The sequence below is a fragment of the Zonotrichia albicollis genome, chromosome 1 (assembly GCF_047830755.1).
Source record: "Zonotrichia albicollis isolate bZonAlb1 chromosome 1, bZonAlb1.hap1, whole genome shotgun sequence".
NCBI lineage: Eukaryota > Metazoa > Chordata > Aves > Passeriformes > Passerellidae > Zonotrichia > Zonotrichia albicollis.
Window position 1 is genome coordinate 29,173,961 of NC_133819.1, and position 16,451 is coordinate 29,190,411.

General features: G+C 35.2%; 1 protein-coding gene across 2 annotated transcripts in view; it reads right to left on the reverse strand.

Annotated features, from left to right (window-relative positions):
- The window catches only part of AGMO (alkylglycerol monooxygenase), a 187,072-nt gene that overhangs the window by 85,771 nt on the left and 84,850 nt on the right, over positions 1 to 16,451 (reverse strand). For both annotated transcript variants that reach the window (XM_026799496.2, XM_005480836.2), the window contains exons 6-10: positions 4,702 to 4,768; positions 3,153 to 3,218; positions 2,968 to 3,047; positions 1,918 to 2,052; positions 1,313 to 1,429 (exon numbers count right to left, since the gene is read on the reverse strand). In XM_026799496.2, coding sequence (XP_026655297.2) covers positions 1,313 to 1,429; positions 1,918 to 2,052; positions 2,968 to 3,047; positions 3,153 to 3,218; positions 4,702 to 4,768 — 465 coding nt within the window. The remainder of the gene's footprint in view (positions 1 to 1,312; positions 1,430 to 1,917; positions 2,053 to 2,967; positions 3,048 to 3,152; positions 3,219 to 4,701; positions 4,769 to 16,451) is intronic.

The window sequence follows — 16,451 nt, forward strand, 5'->3', positions numbered from 1 at the left end:
ACCTAGAAGTACTCTGGAAAATCTTGCAGAGGTTTTTCTCAATTCAGGAACATTAGCAATCAGGTACACTGTTTGACTTGTGTATTTTGGAGGTATTTATCCATACCTTTGGCTTAATTTCCTATTCACTAAGCTTCAGATGATTTAGTAATCTCCTAATTCCCTGCAATTGCAGTGTGACCCTTTGCAGAAGTAAACATGGCACATAGAACAACTCCATACTAATCCAAAGAATATGCCTGAAGTAACTTTCATATTATACCGGGAATGCTACATCCTGCAGTGTCCAATGAGGTGGGCAGGGGGTAGTGACCACGGCTGGCCAAGGGCTGGAGATTGCCAGGTGAGCATGCCAGGACAAGGCTGAAGAACCCAGGGGGCCCTTTGGGTGTTTACAGCATGCCTGTGGTAATGTGGGTGACACAAACACAGCAAGAGCTGCGTTGCTCTTTAACTAAGGGGGTCTTAAAAAGGGTTTAAGAAGAAGACCAAAGGGAATTTTATCAAATTAATAGAGTTTTGTGGTGTTTCTGTACGTCTTGAGAGGTCTTTATTTGTGGGAATATTATATCCATTAAATCATGCTTCATAACTTCGAAATTTTAGCTTTAGCAAATGAGGGAGAAAGACAGAAAGAAAAAAGGGAGCTTGGAAGGATGTGAAACCCTGTAAGTAGTTAATGTCTCATTTCTTTTAGGTGGACATGGCCTTGTAGTTCACCTTCACAGGCTGCCAGCTATCCATAGAGGAACCAGTCACCATGGAGATGCCACCAGGCAAGTCCATGGTGATAAATACATGCCTCTCCTGGCTGTGCTTCTATCAATGCTCTTGTATGTTGGAGATAGGAAGAAAAATCTGCCCTGACTTTGTGCTCTTCCAGCTCTGAACTCATGCTGACACCAACCTTGCAAGCACTGCAAGGCCATTGCAAGCTTCCTTCTAAAGACTGGGCATCTAATGGTATGATCAATCTTAACATCTTAAAACTGCATAGTTTCAAGTCTTATGAGGTACTAAAAATTGAAGCAGACACATACTTCTTCTAGGCAAAATATTTCTATTAAGTAAATAACTGATATGGGTATTAAAAACTGTTTACTAAACAATATCAAATATATATTTAATAGCATGAATTATATATTTAGCCATTTAGGTGAATTCTTTTACAGAAATTAGTTATTATTTTAGTAGTTCATGTAAGATATGAGCTGCCTGTAGAGCTGCTGCCAATTCTTTAATATATTTAAGCATGTTGTGTGTCATTGCTGTTAGCAGGAGATATTATTTCATAAGGGAAGGAATTACTTACAGTCATAGAAGCAAGAAGTTCAATGTACAAGTCCAATATTACAGCAAAATGTACAACTGCATAGCAATTAAGATAAGCTGGTACATGTGGGTCAAAGGGAACTTCTTTTCCAGTGATCTGTATAAAGCAAAACAGTTACTTGCTTTCAAGAGTGACCTGCTCTGGCCTGCTGCATCTTAATATTCTTTATACTTAAAACACAAAAGGGGTGCCAGCTAATTGCAGAAAGATAATCTACTGTCAAACTTATGTATTATCTAGTTTGAGACAGTTTAACTTTGTGTGTTTGTGCATGGCTACAGCTGAAAAAAAAAGGAGAAATTACTATACTCCATAGAAAAAATTCTGAAAATCTCTTCAGGAAATGAATAATGAAAAAATAACTTAAAAAACACACTTTTTCCACCAAATAAAAAGAAAAAAACCCCACAGTTAAAACATTCATTTCCTTCAGTTTCTTTTCCCAATTCATCTTCCCCCATGCTTTATGACTGCTAATTTGCTAATTTAAAATAGCATGTGTAGAGTTTTTAACATTGATCCAGTAGCATTAAGAGGCCCAAGTAAATTACACACAACTGGAAGCCTGTGCATGTTCTATTTACCACTGGGATTTCCTCAGGAAGGCCAAGTCTAGGTTTGCCTGGTCCCCAGCCTGGCCCTTTGAATATGACAGAAAGCTTATTGCAGAATCCAGGTGTGGCCCAAAACGTGTTCCAAATATGAGCCAAGGGACGTAACTGAAAAAAAAAGAGGTAAGCAATTTTTCATTGTTTGCAAAATAAAGATTAATAAAACATTGTATTTTAGTAATTTTTAGTTTTCAAATAAATAATTTTTCAAACTCTTTTAAAGAGAATAAATTAGAAATAGATGAAGACAGTTCAGAAAAGCTGGCTGAAATAGGCAAAAGCAATATGAAGCCCTTGGTTAATTTGGTGAGGATTACAATGACTTCTGCTCAGAGGAAAATCTGTTTTTCCATCTGTGTCTCCTGTAATCACTCCTGAGTATTTAGTGGTATATTGTATAGCTATATTTATGCAGTATGATTTGGTTACTGGGACGTTGAAATGACACAACTCTCAGTAATGAAATTACTTAGGATCTGACTGAAATGAATATAATTGCACATCCTCCCACTTTACAGCCCTGACAGCCCTGACAGTAAAATTTCCCTTTCTTTGAGATTCCTCCTTGGATGAAAAATCATGAAAAGCAAATACAGACTCCACTGCTTCTCATGTTTTTGCAGAGAATTTTTACCTAGCTTAAGAGAAACCTGAACTAATAAATCTAAGAAGCACCACACTAATTAGTTTTCTTTTTTTTTTTTATTACATGCTTTTGTCTGTGCTTCACTATTTATTATTGCACTGCAAAACACCTCATTCAGCCCAACTCCTTATATATCACTGTTCTAGTTATTTGTTAATTTTACTGTTATATATTTTCATTATTACTACAAGCTCTGCATATACTCAGTGCAGTGAGTAGAAATGGCTGTCTCATAATGAAGTACTGAAGAAATTGCAGATAATGTAATTGACTGGTCAGCAATGGAAGGATAGCCTCAACTGTGCCTAAGAGAGGAGTTTCTTTTGAATATGACTGAATGTTGAAGGTATCAGAATCAGTGATAAAAACTATAGCACCTGGAGCATGATGGGGTCAAATGAATTTACTGGATGTGTTAAGCCATATACAACTTTTGCATCTTCAGCCTCAAATGTTCCTGATGGAAGAAGAAAACAAAAGAATGACAAACAATCAAATTCAAAAGTAAACATATTTTTTCCACACTGATTCAACATGACAGAGAACACCTTCTTTTACTTACCAAATATCCTGTCCCAGATAATGAGCGTGCCACCATAATTTTTGTCAATGCAGTAAGGATTTCTACCTATAATAAAAATCAATTATGAGACAAGTAAACAAGTAATAGGATAAATCAGAATACGAGGAACTGAGTTATGAAGGAATAATCATAATTTGCATCCCATTATAATCTAAAAATAAAAGAAAGCTAACCCACCACTCCTTATACTTCTATATATATTTTTTTCCTCAATAGCTTATTGCTCTCTTTCTGTTCAGATTCAAACACACAAATCAAATGCATCATGTCCAAAATTTCTCTGAAATTTGGAGACAAAACCAGGTCAAAATATATTTATAAAAGATAAACTTAGAAGCAAATAAAAATGATTCCATCAGTTTACACCTAAGAAAATATATACTAAATACATATATGTGCAGCTATCTCATTAATATCTGTTAGGTGTCTCTATCCTCTATGTCACATGTCTGATACTGCACTATTAATTTCAGTGTGAGGAAAACTGAAAAAATCCTTCTACATTTTCTAGGGAATATATTTGTATATAAGCAGTGCTCTCAAACTTATGAGTGAAGAAGCATTGGTTACACATCCCTAAGTTTGTGGAGATAGTCTGGAGCAACTGTACAGCCCCTGATCAGCTCCATAATGATTTAGCTTGACTCCAATCAGGATGACAGCATTAGTTCAGATTTACAGCTGAGCAAATAAGAGCAGAGTGTCTCCCTGAGGATTACCAGTAGTTGTACAAATTTTAAGGACTAGACACTTACAGTACCACCACTGTGGATACAGTGACTGTGAGGATACAATAAACATGAGTAACATCCTCTGAACATGCAACTCCATTTGAGTCTGTTTCAAACTGTTCTTCCATTCCCTCATTTTTTTTTAAACTTACTATCTCTGCATACTGAATGAGCTAAGAACATCTGTGAAATCCACTTCTGTGTCTGAGATACATTAATGAGATTTTTAAGTATGCAGTGGAGTTATTAGCACAATTTACACAAGCAGTACATTCTTGAAGGCCTCTGAATACTGATAAAAATCAACCATTATGCACTTCTGGGAAATGAGATTTACCAACAATTCAAACAGGTGAAATCAAATTCCACTAAAATATTTAAAAGTTCTTCTAAAACCTAGCCATATTTTCCACATATACAGTGCTTGAATTTGAGTGCAAAAGAGTGTTTATGATTCCGTAGCCAGGAAAGGATGAAGTATTTTTCTATCACTCTTCATACCTAAAAACATTGAATCTTTTTCTCAAAGTCTTCTAACTGTTCATGTTATCCAGACTTAATTTCTCCTCAATAATTATTCTTAAACAAAAAAATGTTTAAATGAAATACAAGTTCTGATTATATTTTTTTAAAAACTGTGAAATTTCTAACTGAACAGGGACCACTTCTGAAGTAGAGGTCAAAATTAAAATCTTTTTGTAAAACTGATTTTACAGTACAATTTTACTAGATTACTATTACAATACAAATAGTGACCCTGAGGAAAAAAGGAATAAGAGGTTTCACTTTTATCTTACCATGATGAACTCTGTGATGACTGGGAGTATTAAGTATCCATTCCAGAGGCCCAAGTTTGGTGATAAGCTTAAAAAAAATAATGTTTTAATGAACTTGAAAATACTGTATAAGACCAAGAAGAATTAGGGAAATGAAAAGAAGAAAAAGCTAAAGAGAGGATGCTTATCTTCTGGAGAACTGCTTAGAAAGAGAGAAGTGCAATATCTTTTTCTGAACCATATCACTGTATTACACTTACAAATATTTTCATTAAAAAACATCAAAATGCAAGTTATAAAATAAATTTCTTTTGATCCAGAAGCAAATTTCTTTAGATCTAAAAGTGAATTGTTTTTATCTTTATTCCATGAGAATCTTTGAGAAAATTGGCAATCATGAACTGATAACAAGATGGAATCACAGGGAAGTGATTGTCCCAGTGCACTGGTGAGGCTGCACCTTGAGTACTGTGTTGAGTTTTGGGCCTCTCACTTCCAGAAAGGAATTGAGGTGCTGGAGCATGTCCAGAGAAGGGGAAGGGAGCTGCTGAAGGGTCTAGAAAACATGTCATGTGAGGAGTGACTGGGGGAACTGGGATTGTTTAGCCTGGAGAAAAGGAGGCTTGGAAGGACTTCACTGCTCTCTACCTCCCTGAAAGGAGGTAGTGAGGTGTGGGTCAGTTTCTTCTGCCATGTCCTAAATGAAAGGACAAGAGAAAATGGCTTTGAATTGTGCTAGAGGAGGTTCACACTGGATATTAGAAAAAAAATCACTGGAAGAGTGTTTAGGCATTGGAATAAATTGCTCAGGGAGGTGGTGGAGACAGTATCTCTGGAAAAGTTCCAGAGGCATCTGGATGTGGCACTTGGGGGATATGGCTTAGGGGTCATTCTGGTGATGCTGGCTTGATGGTTGGACTCACTGGTCTCGAAGATCACTTACAACCTTGATGATTTTGTGATTCCATACAAATTGTTTCACTCATTTTTCTTACCCCTATCCAGTGACATGCTTGGGATTCAGTGCAACTCTATGATATGATACCAGTTTTGCAAACACTTTATGTCTGCAAATAGGTCCCATTGACCCAGAAACAAATACTCCTTCCCTCTTCAGTACATTTGACTGCTTTTTTTCTTCTCAGTAACCTTCTTGTACCCTGGCACAAACACATTGACACAACAAACCCGACTGGGTAACTGATGCAAACCAAAACTGCTCTTGTTTTGTTTTTCTAAGTCAATTTAACTAGATCAGTTACTGATTTTGGTCCAATATATGGTCACTGTCATGAGTTGGAGGCATGAAGAGTCAGTAGACAAGCATAAATTCATTATGGAGGTACAATCTAAGGCAATGACTTGACAGTACAGAAAGATAGCCTTGATCATTTTAGTACCAACCCAAAAATTATAGAAAGTACCCACTGCCAAAAGCCACTTCTAGTGTTTCAAGCTTTGTCAGAAAATGCTGACGAATTAAGTTTGTGTGGTCAGGCTTTCTGCTAAATTAGGTACTCTCAGCTACTAGGAATTAGAGGAAAGCCAGCACTGACTTCAAATTCAGTGCTTTGGTTAGCTCAACAGAAGTGTGTGGACAAACAAACAAACAAACAAAAATTAATAAAATAAATAATAAAAGAAAAATGTTTCTGACTAATAATAGTGGAAGTATCTTCTTTGAACACAGCAACTATTCTTTAATCCCAAGGACAAATCCATCTGTCACAAATTGATGAAATCACTGGATGATCAAAAAGGACATCTATTCACAATATATTCTGAAATGGTATCTATTCATTATGTCTGATTATGGCCATAATGTTTTGCAATTAAAAGGGAGCAGGGGGCATTAAAGCAGCTAAATAAAAATGTTTAGACCTTAAAAAACAAATTCAAGAATCTATAATTTTTTTCCTTTTAGAGAATTTAATTAGTGAATTTAATACTCATACTGCCAGAAGGGGTGATCTGTAATATAATGATAGACATAAGATAATAGTGGCAAAAAAAAAAAAAACAACCAACCAACACTTAGAGGGACAGTCATTACTCATGAGAGCAGGTCCATTAATCAAAAAAAGATTTTCATTCCTTTAAGGTTTACAGAACAAAGCCCTGAAATACAGCACTTCCATGTCTCCTTCATTTACAGTTCTGCAAGTGCAAGTAGATTTAGATTCAAGAAGCAGACTTAGGATATTCCTCAAATGCATTTAAATTGTTATCAATCAGGTAAAGATAATAAAAGGAAAAAATAACTTTTTTTCTCCTCAATAACTGCAAAAATAACATCTACTTAGTTGGTTAAGTAGAGAATTTCTGCAATTAAAGGAATATAGAAATATGAAAATTCTTCACATACACAGAACTGTAATATTTGGACCATCATTCTTAAAATCCTGCTCACACTTGACTGGAAAAATAGAATCCTGAGACAAGTTTGTTTTGTTTCATTTAACTCAGAAGCCAAGGACAACATAAGCAGGAACAGCTCTCCCTCAAAATAAGTTCAAGTCTGAAAAGACCACCTAAAGTTAAGAAACAATCCATCATTCGTGCTAGTTCCATTTTCTGCCTTTCTCAAGCAGAACTTCCCACTGTTTTAAGATATGTGAGATGTGACCATTAAATTAATTTAATCTGAGACAAATGTTTTGAATTGAACTGCACCCCAGCACCTGAGAGAGCACTGATTTATCTAACAGACCACAACTAACTTTGATCCAGTTGGTTTAATATAATTTTATTTAAGAGTTTTTGTAAAAATAAACTAAGTGTGCACTAGGAGAGCAGGGAATCAGTAAGGCTTAGCAGTCTTCACCTTTATCCTACAGGTGGATTATAACAAAATGTCCTCAGAATGAATGCCTTCAGGTCTCAATATCCAGCCAGTTGAATTAAAAATTTTAAACTAAAATTCATCCTTTTGAAAGTCTACATAGCACATCCTTATGCTAAAGCAGAACTTTTTGCCTTGGGACTCTCTAAGGACCTCAGGGTATAACTTCATATAAATTTATATGCAGAACTTTAAATAAATTTTTCTGACTAATAATAGTGGAAGTATTTTCTCTGGATAATGAAACCGCTCTCACCCCTTAAAACAGTCTTTCTTTGAGTGATGAAATTTAAAAATCTACTGAAATATCTTCTCTATGTCTTAATTAGTGATTGATACCCAAGCCTATTTTGATTAATTATTCACTCAAGGTCACCTCCATTGCAAAGACATTTTAGCCCCACCCTGAGGAAAATATCATCTGAGACAACAATCATAACCACATGACTTTAAAGCTCAGAGGGAGTGCAAAACTCTTTACCTGATGAAGCAAAAATCTAGTATGTTGACATTAGCAATCCATAATTTTGGTGCCAAAAAAAATATAAATACATAAATGCCATAAATATAACCATATATCTTTCCAACATACAGAAATATATTACCACTGAAAAGCTCAATTTTGAAAGCTCTTGCAGCACTTACATGTCAAACAACATAGCTCTTTTGTTTAAATTTGTTGAATTTTTCTTTATTCTGCCATTTTACCTGGGGCAAAACTCCTAGAAGCAGATTTTTCACCTAAGTAAATTGGATAGGATAGCAAGACAATTTTTACCAGACATGATTCTGACATGGTCATATCAAGCTGACAGGAACTTACTGCAGTCGTATTGAAAGAAATTAATTTTGTAAGAACTGACTCATAGCAAGATTTAATGTGGTGTAGCAAGAGCCCTGGTTCAAAAGAATAATCCAGAGAGAAGAAAGGCTGTGGCAGGTATCCTGCTTACCCATCTACCTTTCATCTGTCAGTCTGTCCTCATTTCTGTGTCTTTATTATGTCCAGACATTTTCCTTGGAGAATGGCAAGTTTAAAGGAGCTCATAAGCATTCTTTGTAGAAACAACCTGGCTTACACTGCAAGTACAACCAGTCACCAAAGCACACAGATCACTAAGTTTCAGCCATTCAGAGAGAAAAACATTTTCAGCTTGCAATATCACTGTATTCAAATCGGTTTCTTAGAGTAAGAGCTTTCATGATCACATATTAGAAAAAAAAATTAAACTTTTTAAAGAACACCAAACAAATGTGATAAGAAGATCAGCTTAGTTTTTATGCTCGTAATTGGGATTTTCATTTTAAAAAGTCTGCTACTCTAATTTTTGCATCTGATCTTTTTATTGGAAAGTATTCTAAAAAGTAAAAAAATAATAGCTGAAATGTCATTGTTCCCTAACCCTGCCATCAGTACTTCAAAACTTATTTAATACTACTCAAAAGAAAAAAAGGTCTGCTTGTGAATATAAAATATTCTTATTCTATGTATCATCAACTAAAGTGATTTGGGGAATACAGCAAAATTACTACCAGTACCCTAAAAGTTTAAATACTCCAACTGCTGTCCAATGATAACCTTATCTGTATTTTGACCATTATGACACTGGGGTTTACGTTTGTGTTTGTTTCCCTGATACAGACACCTACTGTTCTAAATCAACTCCTGTCTGCAATTTTTCCTTTCTCAATTAACACATCATGTGCACCTAAACTCCCATCCAGTGACCCATAGATGAACTGCAACATTCCAACAAAACTCTTTTCCGATTTCCTTCATTTTTTTAACATCCCATTGCCACAAAAATAATTTTTCACTTGTCAAAATCCTTAGAAATGGACTCAATACACTACCTGCAAATCAAATATGTAGGCATGTCATATATATATGTTATAAAAGTTGTTCCCACAAAACATGTATTCTTCTTTCTTTCTTTCTTTCTTTCTTTCTTTCTTTCTTTCTTTCTTTCTTTCTTTCTTTCTTTCTTTCTTTCTTTCTTTCTTTCTTTCTTTTCTTTTCTTTTCTTTTCTTTTCTTTTCTTTTCTTTTCTTTTCTTTTCTTTAAAAACCAATATATTTCCTCTGCTTTGCTTGGGTATCATTAAACAGTAAAGCAGAACTACTGACAATAATTGAAGCAACTCCAAAAGCATTGTAAATAAAGCATACTTAGAAATACTTTTCATACAATACTGAATAAAATATCCTGGAATTGAAATCTTCAAATATATATGACAGAAACTAAATGGATTTTTTTCCTACAATAGTTGTTATATAAAGATGTTTCCATTGTGACAGCAATTCCTTGCCTAAAGGGAAAGAACATTATGGAATATCTCTTGTGGCATGTAAGCACCTCCGTCTGCGGTCTCAGAGTTTGTCAGCACCAAGGGAAATCTTTATTGCCTGGTACCTGCACCACTTCAATGTAGTTCTTGTTTAAGTAATGAGAAAAAATCGTGACATGAAATCCAAGGGAAACTTTACATCTTGTGTAACAACTCCTCCTGTCACCACTACCACATGAATCTTTACTTAGCTCTGTTTCAGCTTCAATGTTAGGAAGGAATGTCAACTGAGTAAAGCAGGCAACCTTACAGCAAAACTATTCACATATAATTTTTTTAATTTTTTTTTTCCTTTGAGCATAAGGAAAGCTGTTTGTAGCACAGCATTACTTTCAATATCATGGTGGTACTGATCTGCAGGACAGAAGAGGGTAAATTCATCCCTGGAGCATCACTACGGGGCACTCAACTTAACTTTGGGCTTTGTGTTAGACTAGTTGGTAGTAAAACACATATTACAAGTCATTTCCTCATCAAAATCAAGGTAAGATTCTTATTCCTGGTATATAAATCTGTATTTCAGACAGCCTGGTGGGGAAATTTTAAAATATGACCTTAATTACATTCCCCAGTAGAGCTGCTGTGTTAATTCAGGACAACACACCCATGTATTTATACAGATGGCTCTGGTGACCAGATTTGCCATGTAAAATCTCTACAGGGAAGCTGGGGAAAGGCAGAACTCCTGGGATATGTGCTCGTCTGCCAGTTTCACACTTTGAAATCCTTGGCAAACTCTGATTTATACACCGCCAACTGTTTTCCTATCTGATTAGGCAGTTTTCTACTCCAGGAAGCATGTAAAATGGATATAGCTGAATTTCCACACTGAGTAGTAAAAAAACAATATTTATAGTTTAGAAATAAAACAAGTGAGAGGAATCAGGCATGTTGGGATCATAAAGAGTTTCAAAGAGGGTGAATTTCTGATAAATCTGGATTGTAGGAATGGGAGGTGAAAGCCTAGTTTTAATGGACAGTCTGGTTTAAGGCATATTTATATAATAAACACACAGACTTAAGAAATGTGTCTATAATAAATTATCTTGAAGGCAGGCTGTTGTCACTTTCCATTGTTTTACACCTCAACCAGGAGGTAAGGTTTGAATCAAATTGGCATCTTACATGAATATTAAATTAACTGTTTCAACAATTGGATGCAACCGTTTTGTTTTCTTAATAGGTCCAATTAAGCTTTGTGGGAAAGGTGAGCACATACAGGAAATTTCAATCAATTTTTCTGCTAAAAATGAAAAAACTTGCAGTAACTGATTGGTTTAATTGCAGCATTACAAATAGCAGAGCATGGAGCAAGTCACACTTTCAGTCATACATCAAGTTAAGCATTTTAAACAAACTCCAGGAGAAAAATTGCTATACAATTTCAGTATTTTTCAGCAGCCTGACAAATACATTCTGGCAATTGTAGGAAAAAACCCCAAAAGTCATAAATCAGTATGCCAGCCCTGAAATAAACTAAAATATAGCCAAGTGAGGTTCTTCATCTTCCTTTCTAAACAGATAAAAAGACAGTCAGCAGCCTATACTTTGTGATTTTAACAAAGAAGGGTCTTTCAAATTTTCTGTTGGCTTTGAAGCTATAACTAAATAGATTCTCAATGATACAAACGAGAAAAACTCAAGAGCATTATGTGTAATATGTTAAGATGGAAAAAGAGGGTTTTTTAAAACAAAAACCAGAATCTTTAACATTATTAATGTGATATCCTTTCATTACTACATTAAATTCATTTGGTAAATGAGTTGTTTAGATTATTTTTCCAGGATGCAGAATGTATTGAACTGCGTTACATCTCTACGTAGCTCACTTCACATTTATCTTGATAATTCTCCAGGGACCTAATAGATAGAAGTGACCTAAATAAAATTCTTTAAGTACAATCTTTAGTTTTAGGTTTTTTGCAGGCAGATTAGCAATAGTCAAGCTCACTGTTGCTGAAGTGAACATTTCACAGCTGTTGCCTGCAAGAAGTCTTTGGTGAAAAGAACAGAAGCCAACATTCAAACTCTAGGACTTAACTACTGTGATCCAAATTGCAGTTACTGATCATGTTCTTGTCCCATAAGCCTTTTATTTCTGGCCTCACTAGCAACTCAGCTTCAACAGGGAGGATTCTTCTGTCTGGATTGCTGCCCATCAAATGCAAACCACCAACATAACCCTAATTATCATGCAACAGCCACCTTTGAGTGAAAAAGATCATGGCTCCTGTGCTGCATATTGTATTCAGAGCTATTGGGTGCACAGCATTATTAAAATAGGAGTTCACACAGAGTTAAAATAGGAGGCTCATCCTGACACTACTAAAGTGGAGCACTGGCATTCTGAATCACCATTGAGCTTTTTGGTGCAAGGAAGGAACTCCAAACTTCATCCTGCAATGTTTTTCCTGATTATACTGTGCTCAAGCACAACGTACACTTAGCAGGACAGGAACAGTGTGCTCCCTTATGAATGTTTTATTTTCTCTCTCTTTTGTTATTCTTTTTATTTAAAACAAAAAGCAGAGTTATATGCCATATATATCTAGAAAGACAATACTTTTCTCCCCTCATGGGGCAAGTGAAACATGGAAAACTGGAACTTATTTTACAGTTATTGCAAGTATTTATGTTTAATGATAGTGTTGTCAGCTTTGCCCTTTTCTGTGTTCTGGCAAGGGCAATGATGACAAGACTTTGATCCTACAGGTTGGTCAGAAAATCTAATAAACCCTTTTGGCAGACAGGCTGGATTGAAGCAGTAAGATCTCTTTGTTTCTTGGAATCATGCTTAAGTTTTGATGTCTGTATTGCATATATAGCCTAGCTGGACCTAGAAAGTCACTGTCTGCATTAAAGAAAGTATGTTTATCTTCCTGGTGTTTTTTGAATTTGTCTTCTTTCACTCCAGAGTAAGCACGTGATTTGAAAGTTTGCAGCAAACAAATAATGAATTTATGAGTGATAAAAGCATCAGCTATCAGGAATGGGGCAAGAACTTTCTTTTGTGAACCAGAGTTTGGTTCTTCATGCAAATCAAACAGTTCTTTTCCTATTGTTTTTAAAGTAATTTAATTTAATAATAAAATAATTTTAAAATAATTTAATTTAATAATTTTAAAATAATTTCTTGGATCTTTGTTACAGTAAGACAGTATGTAACAGGCTGTGGACGATATCACCTGTTTCTAGGAATTCCAGTTAAATCATCATGTCATTGAATATTCACTGACACAATCTTGAACAACAGACTAGGAGAATGGCTGTAATCACCTCTAATTACCTTCATCCCTTTGATCACTTTTAGCAAAATCTTCTGAATGGTAAATTTCTGATTCCTTGTAACCTGACAGGGACAGATGTGTGTGTTTCTAATTTAAATGAAAGGGAAAATCAGACAGATCTGTGTCTATTTTTGGCTTACATGTCCAAATTAAATGAAATTATAATTTCATTAAATGAAGCAATATACTAGAATGAAAAAATATAAAGGTTTTCTTGGCATATGGTTTTTGAATTCAAAGTGACCTTCTAGAATCGAATTCAAGAGATACTGCAGTTTCACAATTCTACTTAATACGCTGGAGTATTACTGATTTTAACTTTTACAGATGATACTTTCTAGATTAAGAAAATATCAACAAAAAAACCCCAACAAACACAAACCAAAACACTAGCAGCAAAACAAAAGTAAAATGATATTCCTTATCCTGGCCGGGAGAACAGATCAGTCCACCACATTCTATTTCCAATGTGATCCATTCAATACCACCTGTTTGCCATAATTTTGCAAACACTTCCATGAGTTAAATTTGATTCATATCTTACTGACCTTATAGGAAATATTCACAGTCCAGTAAACTAGTAATGAATAAACAGACATACTTTGTAAATATATTACTATATAAACAATAAGTATATGAATTATAAACAATAAATATATGACTTTGTAAACCAGAGCCAGAGATAGTTTCCCTCCAAATAAAGCATCTCCTTTTTTATCGGCAAACTATTCAATACTTTTGCTCTTTACCAAAACCTTCCTTCAACTCCACAAATCAACCACAAGAATAAAACTATTTTCTTTATATATATATATATACAAACACTAAAATATTACATTACTAAAACATGTAACAGTCAAGTTTTGTTAAAATGCTTTTTAAATTCAAAGTCTTATTTCTTGATAAAATTTACATTTTTGTTTTAAGAAATCGATTAAAAAACTACTGCAAGTACTTGAAATAGATGAAATAGACTTTGTAACATTTTTTTAAACTCCTGAAATCCCTTATTGCTTATTTAAATGAGACTATAGCATGCAATGCAGAGAAAATAGGTCCAAGAAAATTGAAAAAAAAAAAAGTTTGCAAAGAAATAGACCAATCTCAATTGTTAGGACCTGGAAACTAATAACAATATTTTGTCTATTGTTTCATACTGTCACTTATTTATCACAGTGTCCTGATTATGATTCTTTCACCCAATTCTTTCACCATCCAATAGACTTTTGTCTCAAACAGCTTCTGCTTGAAAAGACAAGTAAGTTCTCTCGAGTTTCAAGAAGAGCTTTTGCTACTGATATGATGGTAATCACAGGTGTCCTGCTACTTAGAAGAACTTATGTATACTTTTTTAATGTATGCTTTTTACATATTTTCCTTTATTTTACCTGGGTCCTCTGCTTGTTTAATTTCCTCATTGGAAAATAAAGTCAAAACAAAACAGGCTGTTTTTTTTTCCTGAATCTGGCCATCTTCCTAGGTATGATCTGATTGATGCAAGAATTTAAGGACTGGGCCACAAGAGCTCACCTGAACTCAGGGAGCCCAGATGGGCTGTGCAGGGCATGAAAGCAGGAAGAATTCCCAATTTCTCTCTTCCAAAGCTTTTCTTTAAAGAAAACTGAGCGAAAGCCAAAGGCAAAACAAGTCTTAAGACAAAAAATAAGACCAGTACACAATGTGCATGCATAAGTGAAAAATATCCTTTTGACAAATACCATACAATTCCTCAGCAAGTTTCAGTTTTACTAATGGGTGTTTTCTGATAACACCAATTGTATTCCTCCCTATATCTGTAGCAATTTTATGTCTCTTTTTCCAGTCTGCATGAGGTATTGCTAAAATTATTCCCATTCCTCACCTGTTTTCACCCATGTTACTTCTGGTTAATAGTTGTGGCTCACCTTTTTCTGCTCCCAGAGCTGGATGAGGTAGAAAGACTTAAACAAGAGATGCCTTAAAAAAACTGACTTCTGTGAGTATGCTAAGGGCAGATCATATTCTCTCCTTAAATTAGAAAATTAAACAGAAACCAATACATGTCAAAGATCAAATAGGCAAGGAATAATCTGCTGCTGCAATTACTACCATCAGGGACTGGATCAGTTGATACTTTCTAAATACAGTTTGACATCTCATAAAAATTACAGCTAAACCAACAGAAACTAATTTCTGTTTTTCACAGGTGTCTATCAGGTTATAAACACACCTAACTTATTGGTTGTAATAAATGCATAATGGAAGGATATAGTTTAATATAAGCCATAGACCTTCTGAATCACCTGCGAAAATAAACCGAAATGGAGTATTTCTGTCTGTCAGTAACAGTCATGAAGCATTCTGTGGCTTTTGAAAAATTAGTTTTTTAGTGCCCTTTGACTAAAGTTGTTGGGTTTTTTTTACTTCCATTATGATCTAGATGAGAATGGTCTGTCTGGTCAAAGAGGCATTTCTCCCAGACTATTTAAGAGTAGATCTGATTGACCTGAACATTACTGGATAGAACAAAAATTTCTTTTTTTCTTTTTCTTTATTTTTTTTTTAATTTATTGAGATCACAGAACCATAGAATCATTTAGATTGGAAAAGAGCTTTAAGATCATCAAGTCCAATAGTTAAACCATCGTTGTCAAATGTTTTTCTCAGAGGTCTTCTTGGGTTGCCTTTTTTTTCCTTCATTTTTCATTTAAATTAATTACTAGGAGTTTATTCAATGCTTTGGTGCTACTTAGAGATTTATTTGGAATCCTTGACAAAATATTGTGATAATTTCAGATTGTCATGTACATGGTGCAATATTCATAGAATCATTAAGGTTGGAAAAGACCTACAAGACCATCAACTCCTACCCTTGACTAAACACCACCACATCACTTAACAATTGCACTAAGTGTCATGTCCAGACATTTCTTGAACACTTCCAGCCATGGTAACTCCATCACCTCCCTGGAAGCCCATTCCAATGCTTAACCACACTTTCAACTAATAAATTTTTCATGATGTTCAACCTGAACCTCCTCTAGCACAGCAGGAGGCCATTTCCCCCGGTTCTGCCACTGGTTGCCCTGGAGAAGAAAACGGCTCCCGTGTGGCTGCAGCTTCCTTTCAGGCAGCTGCAGAGAGGATAAGGCCCCCCCGAGCCTCCTCTTCTCCAGGTTAAACACCCCCAGATCCCTCAGTCACTCTCCTAAGACTTGTGCAATGGACCTTTCCCCAGCTCCACTGTCCTTCTCTGGACAGGCTCCAGCACCTCAATGTCTTGTGGGGAGGGGCCCAGAACTGGACACGGGATTC